Source organism: Hypomesus nipponensis, chromosome 19, assembly GCF_054491055.1.
Source record: "Hypomesus nipponensis isolate SF chromosome 19, ASM5449105v1, whole genome shotgun sequence".
NCBI lineage: Eukaryota > Metazoa > Chordata > Actinopteri > Osmeriformes > Osmeridae > Hypomesus > Hypomesus nipponensis.
In genome coordinates this window covers 12,902,523-12,924,371 of record NC_140379.1, presented here as the reverse complement: position 1 = coordinate 12,924,371, position 21,849 = coordinate 12,902,523, and the positions used below count along the sequence as shown (strand labels likewise).

Genomic DNA, 21,849 nt, shown 5'->3' with positions numbered 1-21,849 from the left:
GCTTGCAACCTGATTTAGCATGCTGGGATTGGCGTCACAAAACAACACAACTATGTTGTGGTGGGGGGTGACAGAAATAGCCATATCCCCCTCCACAACAGGATCAGCACTTAACAGATCAAAATACGTTCTATTCCCAGATCTGAAGGACTATCAACTTCTCATGTTTCCTGTTCTAGATATAAAATGTTATGAATGAAAGGTTTGATTTCACTTTAATGGCTTGGTGGTATTCTATAATCTATTATTGTTTTCAGGAGCTGATAAACTCTTGCCACAATTTTACAACAGTCACATCTGCTGACCAAAATTAGACATACTTGTTTACTCTCGTTATTTTCCATTGCTCTCCAAAAAACATCCACAAACATCACACCCAGTGGCCGGCGATGACATTCAGAGGCATGCTCTGGAGTTGACTCACCCTGCAGCTGTGTTTACTGGTCTTTAAGGTTTTTGTTCAGATGTCCAGAGAAGGCCTCTTACCTCTCTCCTCGTAACACACTACCGTCACATAAATCTTTCTCTTCCTCTCTTTGTCTTTCTCTTTCTCCCTCTCTCTCCTTTCTATCTTTGTGTCTCTCCATCTTTCTACATCTCCATTTCTCTGCATGTCTTTCCTTCTCCCTGTCTCTTTCTCTCACCCTCTGTTTCTCCTTCTTTTCCTTTCTATTTCCCTCTCTCTCTCTCTCTCTCTCTCTCTCTCTCTCTCTCTCTCTCTCTCTCTCTCTCTCTCTCTCTCTCTCTCTCTCCTTCTGTACTGACTCTCAGACTACTGTTCCACTCATGTAAACACTGGTCCTCAGCAGCATCTGTGCTGCATCAGTGTGTGATTATTTAACCTACAGTAATATCCCTAAATCTCCACGCTCCAAAACTAGGTGATGTGAGAGGGCCCAGGGAAGGAGGTGTTGCTTGTGTGACCTCCTGGTCAAACCAAACACTCTAAAGCAGTGTTCCGCAACACCCAGAACAGACACAGACCGAGGTTTCTCTCTTATTTATCCTGTCCTCTGCTCAGTCACAGAACACAGGGCTTTAGAAAGGAACACTTTCACGGTTCAATCTGTTGGGAACTGGCACTAGCAATCCTCTAGTCTCACGTCACAAGCAGCACAAATCCCTCATGGCCAAACATTTTCCTACCTCAAACTGCTGCTTCACAAAATCCATGACTTTGCCTGACCCTGCTTCATAGACGGCTCATCAGTGCTGATTGTTGCAGTGAGATACCAGAGATAGATATATATAAGGTGGATACCTTGGAGACCGTGAGGAGAACCATCTGTCCTCTTCCTCTGCAGCTGGTACAGATCCCACGGTGGTCACATTAATAAATAACCCCAAAGGAGTCTGTGTGACCAACCGTCACAGCGTGTTCATATTTTACCCAACAAACTATTCAGTACACAGAATGCTAAAACTCCGGGAAAACATCTTTGTTGTGGGCTTTTTAGACCTTCCTGACAGCAGTAAATCAAAGTCGTTGTTCCCTTTTTCTTGAGCTTCTTTATTTTACAAACCATATGCATGCCATCCATCAGGGGTTCACAGCTTGTGAAGGGCATGTATACAGAGTGTCTGTCTCTCAGCCCTTCCCAGCATTCACAGAGAGACCAATCAATCACACCTGTTACCGAGGCAACAGAGGTCATCGTCAAAGCAGATCAGGAAAAGCCCGAGGGTTCTTATTGAACACTGCCATGTTGGAAGACTGGTAGGCCTGTAGTGCCTGTTGTAGGGGGTCAGATGGCTGAGTGGTTAGGGAATCGGAATATTAATCCGAAGGTTGCTGGTTCGAATCCTAGCTGTGCCAAATGAAGTTGCGTGCTTGGGCAAGGCACTCCACCCTACTTGGAGGATGTTCCTGTACTTACTGTAAGTTGCTCTGGATAAGTGTCTGGTAAATGTAATGTCTTAGATTGTATTGGAAACCTTCACTTTTGTCTATTACTGTAACTCTGGGTGCAACGGTAAACCACTCTACAATTAGCTGGAATGGTGCTAGTTGCCCAAAGCCCCCTGGAGCCCCAAACACATACTGTGTCTTGATGTCCTGATGACATCTCGATGACAAGATCTTTGAATGGGCTTTTTCTCACGCGTCAAGTTCTCTCACATACACGTACACACATGGTGGATCAGTGCATCACACAGTTTGGGAGTGACTTGTGGGGCATTTCCATAGCTCACTCAACCTGATGCTTCATGTATCAATCTGACTCCAACACATACCCAGTGCACAACAAGTGTGCTATTGTAGGTTTAAAAAGGTCATTCTACGAGGTTGTTGGTGAACTCCATCTACTGCTCAGTGCATGATCAGCAGTTATAGTAGTTCATTAAAGAAATCAGTTTCCAGCCCGTCTCTGTTGAGGCTGCTTATAATCCGGTGATATATGCCTTCTTGCACTGAGACTAAAGATCTCTCATCAAACCCATTCTGCTTATCAAGTGTTACTATCCACCTTGGCAGATAGCCAAGCCTACGAAAGAGCTTCTGATAGCATGTGTTTGTGTGTGTGTGTGTGTGTGTGTGTGTGTGGGTGGGTGGGTGGGTGTGTGTGTGTGGGTGCGTGGCCCTTTGATGCTTACTCGTATGGGTTCTGTATCTGCTGAGCTATGAAAGAACATCACACAAACACACACTGTTGGTAGACAGGTGACCTTCTCACTCTTAAGGTAATGATTACTGTACTTTTTTACATCAACTGTCAGCTCTCTTTAAACACCTTGAAGATTAAACGCTGTGAAGAGAATAATGGAGGATTAGTAATGCAGTGGATCATCTCTCTGCAAGTTAAGACAAGTTGATAGAGGCAGTGGGCTACTTTACTAATCAGCACAGAGACATGACTCACTGAGGAAAGGTTGAGGGGGAGAGGCCTGTGCATCATTGATGTGTTATTAGGGGCTGTAGCCCCTTATTGTAATCCTTATTTTTCTTCTTGTTGTTCTTCTTCTCCACAGGGAGTCTGTGGCAGCCCAATGAACCATAAGTAGGGAAATGATGCAATTTGGCACACTCATAAATATGACCAAGAATATTATCTGGACCAGTCTCTAGGACCAACTCTAGTGCCACCACGAGTTATAATGTTTGAAGCATTTGTCTCAAAGAAAATACATTTAGTTTATCAGATTACCCTCCTCCTGCTGATCACAATCCATATCTTACATGAAGGCTTCACCCATTACAATAGTCACCATTTTGAAATGTACTGTGATCTTTCTGGACACTGCTCATCCATTTGGTATTATATCTGGACAAAATGTCAGCCTTCTGGTCACTGCCAATTCATTTTATATAGCATCTGCACAAAATGTCAGCCTTCTAGACAATTGGCATTAACTTGTTATTGCATCTGGACAAAGTGTCATCCTTCTGGACAGTGAAATATACATTTGAATTGACATAATTTAATAGCCTTATCAAAGAACTGAAGCATTCTCATCACCCACTGTTCACACTGTTCAACCAGAGTGACAAAGCTCCACCTCTATAAGGACTCCAGCCAATGGCTGACTAGATAGAGGCAACATTAAGCTACAGCACTTACATTTGACTATGGACACCATTCTCTCTGATACAAATATGATGATGCTCTGATGCATTTCTAATGTCAGGTGTAAGCCTACTGTTACAGCCTCCAAGTAATTCAAGGTTAAATCCCATAATTCAAGGTCATGTGCTGTGTTGGCAGTGCTGCCCTCTCTGCCTGCCTTGTGACAGGAGGTTTCGGGCAGATAGTTGTCTTTAGCTGAGTTCACAGTAAGGCCATGTTATTTCTTCATAATGTCTCCATCATGGAGACTTTCCATGCGTAATCCTGGAAAGGACAAACACTGTGAAAGCACTGTAGGAAATTGAAGATTATCTGCCTTTAATGCCAAGTCCGGTGAACGGGCACATTGTTTCCTGACAAATATACCATAGCCACGTACGCTTATCCTTCCTATCTCCAGTGAGACAACGTTAATGTTACAATCTTTTGTCTGACATACCACAAAGAGATGTAGCCTATCTGAAGAGGGTTAGGCAGGAGATGCCGAGGGGAGAAAGATACGCCCCCTCAAAGGGAGACCTGCTGAGTTCCCTAAAAAGCAGTGAATAAGTGTAGGCATTAAGGGAATTACAGAGATGTCCAGACTTGCATGTACACATGATGTTAATGTTTCTGAGGATAACCTACTGTCAGCCAGTACAGGAGTGCTGTAGGAAGAGAAGGAGGGGTGTGTGCGATAAGGCCCTAGAGACAAACATACCAGCACACCTATCGCCAGAGATCTTATTTCACTCTTGGTGTTCTTTACTCATCTCACTTTCTACCGAGGAATGTGCCCCAAATAAGTTATTTTTTGGGCTGTACTTTAATTGGAACACTGTTGTGAGCCCAGAAAAGTATGCTGTTGGCTTAACTGTGTTGACCATATCTGACACAATCGAACATTGAATTATATAGGCATATTTGTTTAATATCGCCCAAATGTCAATGGTTCTACAGTCGAGAGCGATAGAACTCTCGATTGGACGCGCTTAATTTAAAGGGGGCGTGTTCACAACGAATGATCGGAATGCAGCATAAACTGGTAAACTCAGGTGTAGCGTGTTCTGTGCGAAGGTAGGGATAAATAAGATCACTGCAAACACCTCTTAGTTGTCGTTATATTAGGCTGCCTGTTAAAGTTCACGATTGATGAGCGATACTCTTCTCATCTTATTTTACACGTTTTTCTGGAAATTATTTTGCCTTCATTTTTACGCTTGGGACTGCTGTGACATGAGGATTGGGAGAATAAAGTAATCACAGCTGTCAACTGCTTCTCTTGCTAAAGAAAACACAATTATCCGGGATTTAAGATAATTTAGTGTACATTGTTGTTTTTTCCTACGTTTTTCCGCGGCTTTGAACCTGAGCCTCCTCACAGCTGACCGTTTGGATTTAGCTCAAGTAATGCATGATGGCTTGCAAGATGTTTTCATCTGTGATGTATCTGTAAGGCAAATGTTCTCAGATATAGAACTCACCTGCGCCTCTCTTCACCCAGCCATATGAACCTGATTTGGCAAGGTTTCATTTTTAAATGGAAAGTTCTTGATGAAAGTCGGCTATAACGCAGCTTCTGCTTAAAGGTATGATTGAACAGTGGGGCACTCTGCTAAAGAAGACCTGCATGAAAATAAAGATTTTTTTCTCTCCTTGTGAAGTTTTCAACAAGAGATGTCCAATGAAAAGTGTGTAGAGGGTCTGCCCTTTGCTTGGATGGAGACCAGGGAGTAGAAGAGCATCTACTGTTTGGGACTATTTGGAGTAACGCACACAGATGTTCAGCGAAGGTTCGGAAGGGATAGTAACCACGAAGGTTCTATATTATGGATGTTTTTGAATTAGAATCTTTAGTTATGCAGCACACCGAGTCTATAATGTGCATTGGATTAGAGTTCACACTTTTCAGACCATAAAGAAACAATAATACCGCACCTGACATCGAAACAAATATAGTTAGCTCGTCTGACAAGGACCCATTATGTCAACTCTCTTTACCAGGTAAGCTACAATGTTTATATATGTACTTTGACACTGCTGTGAATAACATCAGTTATTCAGATACAAAGGTATCTTACTTTAATCAACGTTATATGTCCCTTATAGAAGATAAAATGTTCCACGTGTTTTACCTTGATTAAATTGACGCGATTTATTGACTTGGCAACTCTCACAAAGTGTCATGACCATAGAGCCTTGAGTGACTCTTTATGTCCTGTACTGAAGTGATATTAGGTCATAAACGCCAGACAGACTGGATTGCTGTATGTCACAAATGCTACTCCCAGGTCAATCTAGCTCTGAAATAATTATTAATGAAGTTTATTAATATGTCATCTATATGTTATTCTAACAATGTAAAATGCTATTGCACGATCATGTAAAGATGAATTAAAATTAGAAGTAGTCTGAAGGGTTTAAAAAATGTATCATCTAATGCACAGCAGAATCTGTGTGTCATGTCCAGATAATGGGAGGACTGCTGTGATAAACAGTGTGTGTATATGTGAGTGTTCCTGACAGGGTCTCGGCCAGGTCCTGTGTGGTAGTGTTATGAGGTCATTCTCCAACCATACCTCAGGGAGGCAGAGTGTAAACCCTGGCTGAGCATTCCTTACATCCTTCCTCACTGCCTTTATCTCCAAATGCCACAGACTATAAATACCCTGCTCATATTTATCTCATCACAGCCCCAGCATGAGAGTAGCCATGGATGAGGAGGGGGCTGGACTGTGCCTGGGTGCTCTGACTCTAACTCCATGTGAAGTTACCTACATGTATGCTGAAGGGTGGCAATAGCCAGACCTGCTTTCATCCACATCACGTAGAGAACACTCTGGAAAAACAAACAAACTCACCAACCAGAAACAGTGTGTCATCTGAAGTTATCTGATTTTGTGGTGCTGCTGCCTTTTGTCGAAACAATGTTATGGCTGGATGGAATTCGCTGTGGTGTCGCTGTTCTGTCTGTCAGTCTGCTGTCAGATTGGCTGGTCTGGATATGAGAACTAGAGAGAGTCAGACTCCAGGCAGCGTTTCTGTCTCATATCCCTCTAGAGGAAAACTCATTTGGGAATAGCCATCAAACAGACTGAAAGTGCTTACTGAAGAGTGAGCATATCCAGTACCTGAAGGAAGCCTCTAATTAAAGTAGCAGCTACAAAATGTCGTCACTCTCCCCGGAGGTGGAATTTCCATCCCCTGACAGTGGGCATGTTTATGCATGAGAAGGGCTGATTAATACTTAAATAAAGAAAGACTATGTTTTTAGCTGGTCGTGAATAGAGTAAAGAGACTGTTCATGTTACAGACTAGAGTGTGTCAAGGCACACTTAGATAAGAATGAAGAGCTCCGATTCTGGAATACAGACTGACCTATCTAAAGTAGCCGAACCTTTTGACCTAGTCAGGTGGGAAACAGTGTCATGGTTGTTTTTAAATGTTTCTCAGTGACCTGAAAGGGACATTGAAGCTGGTGACCACCCCTGCCTGTTCAGGGGTGAGTGCAGGCCATCTCCCCAAGAGGGAGTATGACCGTAGATGGCTGCACTGGCAGAAGAGCTGTCTCCATCAAAATGGTTGCTAAAAGATAATCTTATAATCCCTGAGGTATGACATGGTACCAGGTCTGTACTGGGAGCCCTAGATGAGGTGATGTTACGACTCAGTCAGGAGGTCCAGAAACAAGGAGACAAATGCCAGTTTCTCAACAACAAACAAACAAACAAGCATAAAAGAAGTGTGTTTTCAACACAGGAACCTCACCCTGTTGATCTCTCTCCAGGGCCATAGAGGTTCTGATCACTGCTGTCTCACTGGTGGCCAGCAGAGTTTGGGTTCAAAGGTAGTCACTAACAGCTGTTAAAGCTTGAGTCCACTCATTCTTCCTGATCTATATGCACCAGACCCTAGACCAGGTCTCTCAGTGGTGGGTCACAGCTAAGTCCTATTGGTCGGATGGCTAAGGAATGGGCCCTGGGTAGAAGCATTAGTTGTGCTCACTTGAAAGGTGAGAGGTCAATTGAGACGGATTTGAGATGCTCAAAGCTCCGGAACAGTAACTGCTGGCCCAGACAATGCAATGCCTCACCAACCAGAGACTCCACTGGTCTCCAAAGGTTGGCAGTCAGGTAGCGTGACAGGGGTTATGCTACATCCGCTTCTATGACATGTCACACTCAAAGCTCACAGTCTCACCTGAAATACATATTAGCAATGAAGCTGCCAATTGATGCCACAGGAAGCTAAGAGGGTGTTTAGAGCACGTGTTTGTTTGTAGGGACTAGAGAACAGCATGGGGTTTAAGAGAGCTTCAAAGCTTTGAGAAGTCAACCAGATAATGCCATTATGAGAAATAGGATGGGGTGAATGGAAGTATTTCTGCCTTTGGCCTTTGAACGGAGTTCATGACCCTTTAGTTAACTCCTGTGATTCTGGCAGACGGGTTGAAGGAACGGTTTCACCCAGGAGGGTTTAGACCCAGCATTGACTGTGTATGGATCTGCCGCAACATTGTTTACTCTCTTATTGTTGTATTCACAGTTTGTAATATTGTAGTAGTTTAGCCATGACTACCGTCAGTGCCAGGCTGAAACACACAAACAGGCGTTCTGCCTGACGGAATGTGCCTTTGAGACCATATGTTTTGAATGATGCTTGGAGGATAAAGGGCAGTTTAATCTTGATAAGTGCTCTAGCATGATATTCTGATGAATGTCCCACTGTTCACAACGTCAGTGTTAGTGAGATGGAGCGGGTGGTAGGAAGAGGGGATGTTTTTTCTGCACTCCAGGGCTAAAGTCAATTAAAATAAATAACTTCTCTCTTATTGATTAAAGACATTTACTTCTCCCTCCTTGCCCTTTGGCCAGTGTCTAATGTGCTGCCATAGTCTTAATGAGAGCTGTGTGTGTGTATGCATGTGTGTGTGTTGGGGGGGCGGGGGGGACCCCCATAACCCCCCGGCCTGTGATCAACATGGCCCTTTCAGACCTTTCACGTTAAGATCAATGGTTGAAAACAGACTGCCTATTCATCTTATTTAAATGAATTAAAAAGTACTCGACGGTGATGAAGAATGTGTTTTGTCCATCTCATTAAAGGAGTGACTAAATTCAGCTGAGTTCTGGGTTTTATAAGTATTAGCAATCTACAGACTGGAGAGAGAGTTTAACAAACACCTTGACATAAAGACGTCCAATTAAACACAGCGGTGCTAGCACAGTCTCTCAGAGGCATGTAGGTCAGAGGACAGTGTCTTTAGTGAATAGAGAAAAACAAAGATAAGATACAGCCAATAGGTGTTTGTTATGATAGGTAGGATATTACATCATAGAACTGTGACTGTTATCGGACACAGCAGTTTACGGTGGGAACACATGAATGGATAATAAGACAGAATATATGACCAGATGATGAGGTAATAGCTGATCTATTGATTATGATTAACATAAGCACATAGGAACTCCATTTTGTCCACAATGGTGAAACTCTAATGCTGTTTGGAATCGTGGCAAGTTCCCCACATTGTGTGACCCACTATATCCAGTTAAAGGGTTTATTTAGCTTTTGTCAGGATGTTTTCTGATCAGGGCCCAGTGCTGTTCCCAGGGCAGGTAGAGAGCTCTGGAGGGAGAGCCAGCCTAGGTGAGTGGGAGGGAGGTGTGTGTCGTTTCACTGACTATGGACCTCGGACTGAGCCAAACAGACCACGGCCACCTAGATGTTTAGGGGATCCTTTAAAACATCAACCTTCTGACAGAAAGTATCTTGTGTGTCTGATACACAAGCAGTGCCAGGAAGCATTTAGTGGGCTTTCCAAGAATTGAAGGCATTTCGGAGAAAACACACTCAAGTCTTTGGTGAGTCAATCGGTGTGTATGCGGACGTGCATATGTCTGTGTGTGTGTGTGTGTGTGTGTGTGTGTTAGAGAGACAGAGGGAGAGGGAGAGAGAGAGCAATCATTCTGGTGTTTAAGCATGTTGTGTGCATGTGTGTGGTCTCCGTGTATGCTGCTCGTCCTCACAGAGAAGACGGGCTGAGGTGACTGAGGACAGGAAGCTGTGCTGGTTCCAGAAAAAACAGAGTTGTGGCGACACTCATAAATGTGAAACACTGTTTGTTCACTGACACTCCCAGTCAACGGGTGACAGTGTGTTGCTGTGTAACTGTTGTAACATGTAGGCCTGGTGGTGAAAGGTCACAGCTACATACTGAGATGGATACTCACCTATTGTGTGTCTGAAAGAGGGGGGGGGGGGGGTGAACCCTGTCAAGCAGCGCGTCTCACTGGGAGTGTGGGAGTTAATAATGATTGTGAGGGTGTGGAAGTCTTAATGACTCTGGGAGACGGGGCATTCCTGACCTTGGATCCTGCCCACAGGGCTCCAGGAGCACGGCTGCTTATTTGTTGTTATTATCAGTGACCCTGCAACCTCAGAGCCACGGCTTTCTTTTAAGTGGGGCCCAAAAGGCCCTTCTCTCTCTCTCTCTCTCTCTCTCTCTCTCTCTCTCTCTCTCTCTCTCTCTCTCTCTCTCTCTCTCTCTCTCTCTCTCTCTGCCAGTTTCCTTGTCTCTTTCTGTACCTCACTCTCTCTCTTTATCTTTGTTTGAGATTCCATCTATAAGTGGCAGATGAGGGAGGGTGTGGAGGTTTAATTGGCTAACTGTGTTTATTTTCTTTTTGTCTCCAGGAGGCTATTTCTGTGCCAGACGCTGACCTTCATCTCCCTGCTGGTCTCTTCCGTCCGCCTGTCTACCCAACAGAGTGTATGACACTCTCTCTCCGCAACTCCCCCCTGTCACACAACATTCATACTAATACATCACACTAGTACAGCTATGGAGTGTAATACTGGCCATCCAGCCCGCACCAAGCCATCCAGCCTTCATCCAACTATACAGCCCTCTTACATCTATACTGCCCTCACCCAGCCATCCAGCCTTCATCCAACTATACAGCCCTCATACATCTATACTGCCCTCACCCAGCCATCCAGCCTTCATCCAATCATATCACCCTCATCCAACCCTGCAGCTCTCATACAGACATCCTGACCCACACAACCATACAACCCTCATCCAGCCATGAGTCTGACATACTGCTTGCCAAAGTTTTTTTTCCCACAGTAAAAAAAAAAAAAAAACTTTGACAGAGAACCTGATTAGCTTAATCTGTGCTGAGAAAATCCTTGCTCTCCAGTTTCACTGGGGAAAATCCACGTCATTTCGATGCTATACAAATCAAAGCACCCTGACCAGCATCAGATGTGAGCAGACCCGCTGGCCGCGGAGACTTGGAAGTGTGCTGATTGGTTTGTTTTTGTAGCGTGTTAGCGTGCTAATGTGATGTTGGCACAGTAAAGGTAGCTATGGTGCTACAGGCAGGTATCAGCTCTCCATCTCTGAACACTCTGATTGCAGCCCTCCTTCCTCCTCTGAGCACGGCAGCCATCTTTCATCGCCGTTTGTGTGGTTGTCAGAGAGAGCGCCTCAGGGGAAACCACCCGTTCCTGGAGACGGGGGGTGACCACCCCCCCTGCTTACACACACAGACTAAAATAGCCTCCTGTCCACAGTCAGTGACAGGAGAACCGGAGATACCTGCTGCACACCCCCTTCCTCACCTTCCTCAAATAAAGCCAGGTTTCTACCATTAGCATGACTAGAGTCTAACCCCTGTCCCCCCCCCCCCTCCCCCCAGTCTCAAGTTACCCTGTGTAGCGGACGGCTCAGACTGGTACTAAACCAACAATAGGCTCCTCAAAGTGACAGCGATCAGAACCTCAGGTGAATCCACTGGCTTGTTCACACCATCTGTTGGCTGCCCAGCCATGCCCAGCCATGTCCATCAACCAGCAGGCATCACCGTCATTCCTCAGACAGGGCTGGAGAGGGGGGAAGGAGGCAGGGAGGTGTGTACAGGAATGATCAAACGGAGCTCTCTGAGATTTGTTCATCAACTTGTTGGTTGTTTGTAGGTGATCCTTTCTGGCAGCCAAGCCAAGCAGATTACCCATAAGCCTCTCCATAAAAACTGGTGAGGAACGTTTCCCCCCTTAAAGTCTTTTGGGGGGTTCCAGGGGAACTCGAGGGCTGGAGCGTGGGCATTTTAAAGGTTAAGGTTGTTTTTGTTAATCTAGCAGGTCAGGCCTTCTCATCTCCAACTGTTATTGACTCTAACTTGGTTACCGCTACTGAGGGTAGCAGTAATGAGGGCAGCCCCAGGTCACCATGCCATGGAAAATGATGGAAAGCAGCCCTGCGGTTGTGTGTGTGCGTGTGTACATGTGATCCTGTGTATGTGGGTGTGTCTAGATACACACAGGTACAGTGATTCTACTCCTGACCCCTCACAGTGAGATGCCAGTGCTGTCAGTCCCAAAGTCAGAAAGGCGGGATTTCTTGGAACTGAGCAGTATGGAATCAGCCTCACTGTAGTGTTACAGTAGGAGAAAGTGTCAGGAATAATGACTAATGGTCAGATCGGACCACTTTGTTTAGAAGGTGAGTGCAAAGAACGCATGGACTCGCCTCCCGCATCTCTGGTGTGGATGTTAAGGGTTAGAAGCTGTGCTCCTGTATGAACGCTAAGTGGGAGCTCTGCCAGGTAAATCCACCTCAAGGCATGTGGAATGCTTTGGAATGTTTTTGAAAACCATTTTCTCAAAAAGTTTGTGTCATGTGTGGCCATGTTAACAGTGGTCACACAAGGTGCAGTCTCACCGACACACAAACTCTTGAAATAGATTCTCGTGATGGATCAGATTTCATCTCATACTGACAGAAAAAGCACTGTGTGTTTTCAATGTGTAGCTTACACATTGAAAACCCTAACAGGCACACACACACCTAACCGTCACACAGGCAAACACACACACACACACCAAACCCTAACCTCAGATGGCATCCATCCCAGCCAATTCAAACTAGCACACACATACACCCCCTCCCCATTCCTCATACTGACTCAACACACACAAACACACACACCTTCCCTGAGTACTCTCTCCTCCACGGGGGGTTGTGGTGTGTTGACAGCTGCTGTTCAGCAGGCCTGATCTTCCAGCACATTGAGGCTGCAGACTGAAGCTGCAGCATGATGGGAGAATGGGAGAGGGATGTTATCCACGCTGTAATCACAGTTAGACATGGGCACTGCTTCTTAGACATTTATCATTTGATACTTGGAATTAATCTACAGGGGTTTTTTTGTATTCATAAAAAATCGAAACATTCTTGAGAAGATGTATGCCTCCGGATGGTTCCATAAATGTTTGTTCTCCCGTGTCTCAGTCTTCTTGGTTGTCTGAGTGGGGTCCTTCCGGGGGTCCTCCGGCGGGGAGTCCGCTGCGTGCCCGTCGACAGCTGAGCTACAGGAATGAGTGGGCCTCCTGGACCGGCTGGTCTGTGTGCTCCCGCAGCTGTGGGGGCGGGGCCTCGGTACGCACGCGCACCTGCATCACCAGGTACTGACCAGGACCAATCCAAACGCACATCAGAATATTTCAGTTATTGCTATTGGTGTGCACCCATTGTCTTACTGTGATTTTCACATGCTCTTCATTCTCACTTCTTTATATTCATTTATCATACATTTCCTGTGTAATGGGTGGTCATTCTCATTTCATTTCCTAGAAACCCAGTGGGAGGCCCATGTCCTGGCGACCCCAGACAGTACAAGATCTGCAACACCAAGGTGATTTCATGTGTTAATCAAGGTGAACGTATGTGATCCGCATGATTTGACCGTGAGTTCTAGGTTTGTTCCACTGCAGCTGTAGAGGATTACATTGTCCTCATCTGTCATTGCAAATACTTCAGAACGAGAAGTGAAATGTACTTCAGGGCTTAAAAGGTGTGCTCAGGGCAAGAGGGACTGCATTTGAGCACGCAGGAGGAATTCTGTCAGGGTGTATCACTGAAACATTAACTGTTTCTCACCTGCTTATGTTACAGTCAGTCAGTCAGTCTGAACCCACCTCATTTCCTTTGAGGTGTGAACTTTGAGGTCACCTTACTTCAGACCGGTTAGGGTGTATTTATATATGTGTGTGTGTGTGTGTGTGCGTGTGTATACATGTGTGGATGTATGTCTGTGTGTGTCTATGCATACGTGTGTGTATACGTGTGTCGGTCTGTGTGTGTTTAAACATGTACACAGACACATGCTCATGAATACGCACTCACACTGTGAGTCACTACCGGGCATCTTGATCAAGTATAGACCAACTTGGTGGTAAGACTTGTTGAAGCAAGCCTTGTTCCAAAGATGTTTGTGATGTGGCAGGGCTGATTCCACCTTCTCACCTGTCTGTGTTGCTAACGGTCTGTGCAGGAGTGTGCTGTGGGCTCGGAGGACTTCAGAGAGATGCAGTGTGCTGCCTTCAACGGCAGACCTCACATGGCAGGAAGCTCCTACACATGGACCACCTTCCACGGAGGTCTGTGAGACACATGACATGGCATGACCCTCTGACCCCTGGCTGGCCCTGTGATGTGTGAGCGGATGAGTGTGTTGGACTAGGTTTTCCAATGGTGATGTCTGCTTGTTGTTTAGCCACACCTAGGTTAAGAGTTATCTCTATGAACTTTGACTTGTTCTAACCTATAGCCTCAGCACAACCCCCCCGCCCCCCCCCCCCCACACACAAACACACCACACCCTGGCCCAGCATGTTTCCTACCTCCACCCCTCCACCCAGACTCTCCCTTATACTGTATGTCCCTGTACTAATGATCCCCCCCGCTCCCCCAGGCTCTAACCCCTGTGAGCTGAGCTGCTTGGCTCGGGGACAGAACTTCTACTACAATTTTGGCCGCGTTCTGGACGGCACAGCCTGCGGCAAGGAGCCTGGCGCCGTGTGTGTCAACGGCCGCTGCTTGGTGAGTGACGACGCGCAGACAGCCCTCTGAGGACGGCTGTGTTTGGGAAGGCGATGCTGCGGTATGACACTGTCTGTCGTCTTCCAACTGTTCTCTTTCTTTTCACCATTTTGCCGTGCGCCTCTCCCTCGCTCCCTCTTTCTCTCCCTCTCTCCCTGTGTCTTGTTAGTGTTGTCGTCGTGTTGACCGCTCTGGCTGGTGTTCTCAGGAGCAGGGCTCGTGCTGCGAGTCAGAGCCAGAGGCCATACACCAGTGTAGACCGGAGCCTTCACATGATATTAAAACCCTCACTGGTTCACAGAGCTCACAGCTCCACTGCTAGCCCTGCGACCCTGGGGGGGGGGGCCCTGCTCACCCTTCCTTCCCCAGATACACTCACACACGTGCACACATGTACACACAGACACAAAAGCACACCACACGTACACAAAAACACACACCATACACACATACTTCCCCTACGCCTGGAGATTAGTTGTAGAACAGTTGCATTTCCAGTTGTTAGGGCTGCATTACGGCCCTCCAGAAAAATCCAAACGTGTTTACAGTATGTGTATACAGTATGCACTGTACCAAAGGATGAGCTCATGTGTAAGTTGAAGTGACTTAATTCATTGTGTGTGTACAAACGTTAGTGTGTGTGTTTGCGTATGTATACACCAGTGGATTTATGACCTGTTAGGACAGTGGTGGCCCTGCGCTGGCTGAGGTCAAAGGTGGGCGGGGCCTGACACGGGAAGCAGGTCCTGACGACAGCTGGACTGGAAGGCAGCATGACACAGATGTAGTCCAGACCTCAGCCCATACGGCTGGGTTAACGACAGCTTGTTTGGAACGCGGGGCCTCCCTGGGAGGGGCCACGCGGGTTACGGGGGACTGCATCCTGTTGTGGACACACAGATGTGAGGAGAGAGTGTTTGTGTGTGTGACTGAGTCCAGGGGAATGATTATAGCTCAGCTAGATTGCCAGGTTCAGCTGAGGAACCTCCCTCTTGATTGGCTTTGTGTGTAGTGATGGAGGTTGGAGGCGGACGCTGTAATCTGTCTACAACTGGGGTGGACCTCGCACAGCTCCACACACACACACACACACACATACACACACTCCTCACTCCTCACTCCTCAGCTCATCCATAGTCTCAGTGTGTGTGTGTGAGTCTGGTATAGTTGTTTACTCTCCAATCCTATCACTCCTCAGCTCTCTGTCCTGTCTTTGTTCCTCTGTGGTTTGGTCAAGTGAATACCTGCAGGGATACATTGTGTATGTGTGTGTATGTCTGCATTTGTGTGTGTATTCACTGACTGCTACACAAGGTGGATAGGGGCCAGTGATGCTGTGCAGCATCAGGGTGACATGCTCATAATGGGTGAGGTCAGATGTCAGAGCTGGCCTGTCCTCTATAGACAGGCAGACTGGGACCACCGCAGTCATCACCCCATTCAGACCCTGTCAGAGGAACATGCCTGGACACAGAGGGTTAGGAAGAAACCAAGGGGATCCCTGTGTGGCTGGAAGCTGCTGCGACAAACCCCTCTTTTACTATACCCTTTTATAGTTACCAAATGTGGTCATATCTAATGAAAGGGGCGAATGTATGTGCTATTATAGATGTTGACTGTGTTTTTAACACCGTGTGTGTGTTTAGAAGCCGGGCTGTGACCTGATCCTGGGCTCAGAGCAGCAGGAGGATGCCTGTATGGTGTGTGGAGGACAAAACACCACCTGCCTGCATCACAGGAGTGTATACCAGAACAACGGTCAGGAAGCAGGTAAACACACACACACACACAAACATTCCCAGAGATACACCATGTGTAATAGTTACCATGCCAGCCAGTTGTCAGGCCATTACATAGTTCGTAAATTATAGCAGTTTCAGGCCCATTTAAAGAAACAAGGAGAAATCTTGAACAGGCACTTCAATTTTAGGGTTTGTTCCACATGTGTAAGGCGGTCAATTATTCTGAGGATTATTAGCCTTCGATAAGAGAACATTAAACATTGTGACAGTTTTACTAAATGGCACTGGCAGCCGTCCATAAGAATCCAACTCCGGTACCATAGCCATAAATCCAGTCATGATGTGTTCCGTATGAGAGATGATGTGAAGGGGAGGTCAAGGCGGAGCTACGCCCATTGTGAGCAGGGGCGAAGCAAAGGCCACCAAGCTCACAGTCTGGCCCTCTGCCACATTGCATTCTCCATCTAAGTGGTTCCTGCAGGATAGTGACTCACAGAAAACCTACACGTAACCACAACAAGCGCCCACAAACAAACAGACACATACGCACATGAAAGGAGAGCACCCGGACACCTCTGGCATGTGACTGGGCTGGGTCTGCAGTTGTGGAACCAGTACCCTTGTTCAGATGGCATGGCGTGTGGGCCCCGGCAGAGCGGAGAGATAGAGAACCGACATGAAGACTGAGCCTGAGGGAGGAGAGGACAGGCTGATAATAGCAGCTTTGTTTGGGTGCTCGGGCAGGCTTGGGTGGAGAGTCCTGCTCCTGCAGCTGAGTCTCGCTAACAGGAGCCGACTGAAGGGCTGGGCCAGCACACAGAGCTGCTCCTCACAGGGTCAAAGGTCAAGGTTCCTTCTCACACTGTCTGGAAGTAGCTCCGGAGCAGCTCTATAACTCATGCTTTACTTGAGCTGGAATAAAGCTGAGGTTCATAACTTAACCTGTGGATGAACTTGAGCCGTTCATCCAGAGACTCAGTGATGGGCCTGCTGTCTGAGGGAGATGTGATGAATGGTGTCAATCTTGGGGTTTTCTTTTCACACTAACAGCAGGGGCACCTCAGAGCTGTCTGTGGGTCCTGGCAAGGCCCCCCAGTGAAATATCACTCCCTCCAAATAAGGGGATTTATGTTGGCTCTGATGAATCAGCCCTCTCCATTCTTCGAAGCTCTGCTTTTAAACTGCTCACTGCTCATTGATGCACAGTTTGAAGTTGTTTATGTAATTTTTTGACTTCATTAAATCAGGAGTTGTAATGGCTTTAAGGGCACATCCTGAGCAGACACCAGTATCAGTGTCTGTCCTCCCTGGCCTCAGTGTTAACAACATAAAGGTTTTTTTTTGTCTAGCCGGTCCATTTGGGTACAACGAAGTGGCCATGATTCCAGCAGGCGCCACTCACATCCGCGTCACCGACAACAGCAGGAACTACCTCGGTAAGAGACGTATCACAATCATACTCACACACGTACACACTCGAATGCACAGACACACGCACACACACACACATACTACAGCAACAGCTTTCTGCAGCTGCTTTTCCAGTTAACACCCAAGGGCATCTATTCTCACACTCATTTACAAGACCAAAATAACAGGTCCTGGGCCAGAGCTGCCTGTGATGCAGAAACAGAACCCTCATAAAGGCTTTATCGGGGCGCAGGGGCGGGGCGTGGGCCCAGGCAGCCAGGTGGGCTGACTTTATTCTAATGTGGAAAATATCTCCCATATATACTGGCTTCTCTAGAAAGACTGCTTGGGCGTCATGGTGCTGTGCTGTAGTCAACCTTTCATTGTGCTACGAGTCAAGTTAGTGATATGGTCATCAAACTTTGACCTGTGAGCAACAATGTAATATAGACAGACCTTGATTACAGATGGTCCCTTGTGCATGTCTCACTCAGTACACACACCCACACACAAGTCTAGTACCTCCTGTATTACCTCTGCACCCTCATCCCTCCCTCTCTCTCTGCCTCCCGTCTTTCCTTCCTTCCATTCTTCCTTCCTTCTTTCATGGCCTCCCACCATCTTCTCTCATCCCTTCTCCTCCTTTCCCAGCCCTCCAGAACGGCCAATCCCAGTTTGTGATCAACGGGAACTGGAAGATTAGTGTTCCAGGAGAGTACAGCGTGGCAGGGACTAAGCTGCTGTACCGGCGCTCCGCAGACACCTGGGAGAGCTTCGAGGTCCCTGGCCCCACCCTGGAGGACCTGCACGTCATGGTCAGAACCCCACAGCCCAGCCTGGTCGCAGCGTACTCCATCTGGAGTGTGGTCATAGTGTGGTCAGGGTTAGGTGGCAACCTGCTTGTCGGATTATTATGTCAGATAGGTTTAAGGGTGTTTAGTCGGCTACAGCTTTACTGCTGCTATTCTAGGATGTTTATACTGTACATTCCCAATCCATTAAAGCTGTTTAGTCTATTTGAATCATTCTAAAGGGTTTCCATATGGTTGCTTTGTCTTCAGGTGTTAGCAACAGACAGAAACCCAGGAATAGAGTACGAGTACTGGCTCCCTCCTGAGAGCTACGCCCTCTACCACGGGCGGAGGAGTCCGCTACGCCAGCCCCACCACACGGCCAGCTACACCCCCTGGGCCCCAGCCACCACCACCTCCACCCGGCCTCCTCCCGTCACCACACACCCTTACTGGGGTGAGATCTGCTCCTCTGCTCAACCATCACCTGTGCTTTTATATGATTTTCAAATTATTTAAATGTATGCAAATTATCTTTTTGAAAAATATTAGCAAGGGCGCTCTGTGTACATAAAAAACTAATAGGACAATAAAAACGTACATATAAATGATATACATATAGGATACTCAATGTTTTGAGTATCTTTTTTTTGAGCATACTAAAAATACTTTCTTAACTTTTCCAATCTGTTCTGGCCTACCTCTTACTTGACCCTTAGTTCTTCCTGGAGGCTGGCCTGTCAAGCCCCATCGAGATCCTCACCAACAACCTCACCTCCAGCCTCACCAACAACCTCACCTCCAGCCTCACCAACACCCTCACCTCCAGCCTCATCAACAGCCTCACCTCCGGCCTCACCAGCACCCTCACCTCCAGCCTCACCAACACCCTCACCTCCAGCCTCACCAACACCCTCACCTCCAGCCTCATCAACAGCCTCACCTCCAGCCTCCCCGCCAGCCCCGACTGGAGAGAGATGAGTCTCGGAGAAACCAGCTGCCTCAGTCCTCTCGTGGAGGTGAGTACTGGACTGAACTGTTCCACGTGTCACACCAACTATCCTCTACCTGTCTTCCCAACTCCACAATCTCTATAGCCATTTCTGATATATACTCTTCACCAACCCGGTTTTGCAGTACAATGTCTTTGCTTAATACATGTATTTCTGTCATCTAGAATTCTCCAATTGTTCTGTTCATCTTGCAGGCCATTGTGGGAAATGTAGGCAAGTACGGGGTCGAGGGGAGCGCCAGAGACAGTATTGCCAGAAAGACTTTGGTAAGTCTGACCTTCATACTATATGACCAACATGATCCAGAACAATGAACCCCTGACTAAATCTAAGTGTGTATTCCACCAATATCATCATGCTCTCTTCTCTCCAGTCTTCCGGGTCAAAGTCCTCACCAAGCTGCATCGAGGTGAGGAGACGCGCTACGATGTCCAGATCATCCACACCTACCGGAACCGCTTCCGTCTAGAGCACAGGGAGTTCCTGTGGGTTCCCAACGTATGTGACTGCCCCAACCTGGAGGAGGGCCGCCAGTACGTGCTGATGGTGCGTCGTCACATCAACTATGAGCACACTCTGGACCGCATCCTGCTGGAGGAGGACAGCTACTCGGTGCCCTATAAACCCAGAGAGGACTCTCTGCTGCGCCACCTCGAGGGCCGCTGTAGTAACAGAGGTTCCGGGTCCTCAGCGAGACATAGGACCTTAGCCTAGAGACATAGCTGTACACACACGCATTCACAGATTCAATTCCAGACTCATCTTAGACACTCTTGTGGTGATTTGGCAGATACGTTTGGGATATTGTTTGTGTGTGTCACTGTGAAACACCTTTTTTATCCGCCCGCCTCAGGAAGGCAAAAAGACTCAAAGTTGATGGAAAGCACTAGAAATTCCCAAATGGTGGATCCAGACAGTCTGGATGTGGTAGGGACTGCGCTTAGGTTAACAGACTGCCGTGTTAAGAAACCAGAAACTCTTTAAGAGTATGAAGCTCCCTAGCTTACCAAGATATAGCACTTTAGGTGGACAGTAATTCCCACCTTTAAACTTCAAATACCAAAGAGAAGAACATTGATCTAAATGGCCAAGAACATTTGTTTGTGTGTGTTTATTGTTTGCTTAAATTGTTGATAGACTAACCATCACTTTTGGCAACTCAAAGCCATAATATGTTCAAGTTTCAAAGAAATATTGTGTGTGCCTTTTACGTTTAAATCTCCACTCGCTTTTTATTACAAAGATAATTCAGAATATTTAAGTGTCAAATGATTAGCTAGAACTAATATTATTTGCTGTATATTTGTGTTTTTAAGCCTTTAAAATATTTTATTTTCATAATCTGTAATGCATTTTCCTGAACTGAGGTATTCATATTTAATAATGTGTCCCTTAGTCTGCTTTGTCATATAAACCTTTTACTATGGTATTATTTACTATGAAAATACAGTATTTTTTGGTGTGGCACTGAGTAGCTACAATTATAAGAATTATATTTTATTTCAATGGCTTTCGAATCATTTGTAGCTGAAATGTACATTAACCACTGTTTGTGTACCAGTTACATAATATTTATCACATTATGTGCTTTATTTTAATGTATCAGTTACATCTTACTTCAGCACTGTACAAATGTCACTTTATTTTCAGGGACCCTTTATAAATGGCCTGTAGATTCTAACTAATAATATACATTCTACAAACTATCAACTAACTAACTTTAACCAACTGTTACATGGTTGTAGTTAATAATTTGCTCAAAATATTTAATGTAAAAGTCGTACAATTATTGATCAGGACCCCTCACTAGAAAATGGGCACTGTTTTTTGTGTGACATTGGTAAACAGTTAAACAAATCACTCGACGCAAATCTGTATTTCTTTACAAAAATGTATTTACAAAAAAATTACATGACATCTGCTACCATGGTTACATGAACTGCATTCCAGAGAATCTAACTTTGCTCTGTACGTCAGAGTTCCACAGAGCACTGTGCCTAGACTGTGGAGGCTTTATGTCCCCGCTAGCTCGCCACATCAGGGCTGAAGCAGAGCGCTTCCCCTGCTCTCTGAGCCTCCCACCTCACACACTGGAAATATGGTCATTGTGGGGTTCACATTTTATTATGCATTTACTAAGATTTGTCTCTCAATTTAAGTTAAACTTTCACCAAGGCATGAGACGCAGAACTGGTATTCATTCATACAGTTAGTGTAAGATTTGTACTGGGGACAAATACATCCAAATGAGAGGGAGTTAGAAATGTACATGCTGTACCGTAACATTTTCACATAAATATATATGTAAACATATATGTAAACATTTCAAAAGGATTTGAATGCCTATTTCTACTGAGAATATTTAGTGCCAAATCTACTCCCGGTTTTAAAACCAGTCATTACAATACTAAATTACATCTTAATTTTGAAAACAAAAAATGCTGTCACTGTTCTCTACAT

General features: G+C 46.0%; 1 protein-coding gene across 1 annotated transcript; it reads left to right on the top strand.

Annotated features, from left to right (window-relative positions):
- The first annotated feature begins 4,621 nt into the window (after nucleotides 1–4,621).
- On the top strand, nucleotides 4,622–21,249 carry adamtsl5 (ADAMTS like 5). Its single transcript, XM_084683057.1, has 13 exons — nucleotides 4,622–5,549; nucleotides 10,242–10,317; nucleotides 12,844–13,016; nucleotides 13,186–13,246; nucleotides 13,886–13,991; nucleotides 14,306–14,433; nucleotides 16,080–16,203; nucleotides 17,525–17,611; nucleotides 18,237–18,400; nucleotides 18,647–18,833; nucleotides 19,096–19,395; nucleotides 19,584–19,655; nucleotides 19,763–21,249. Exons 1-13 carry the CDS (start codon nucleotides 5,530–5,532, stop codon nucleotides 20,101–20,103), a joined length of 1,839 nt encoding a protein of 612 aa, XP_084539183.1. The 5' UTR covers nucleotides 4,622–5,529; the 3' UTR covers nucleotides 20,104–21,249.
- The last annotated feature ends 600 nt before the right edge of the window (nucleotides 21,250–21,849 follow it).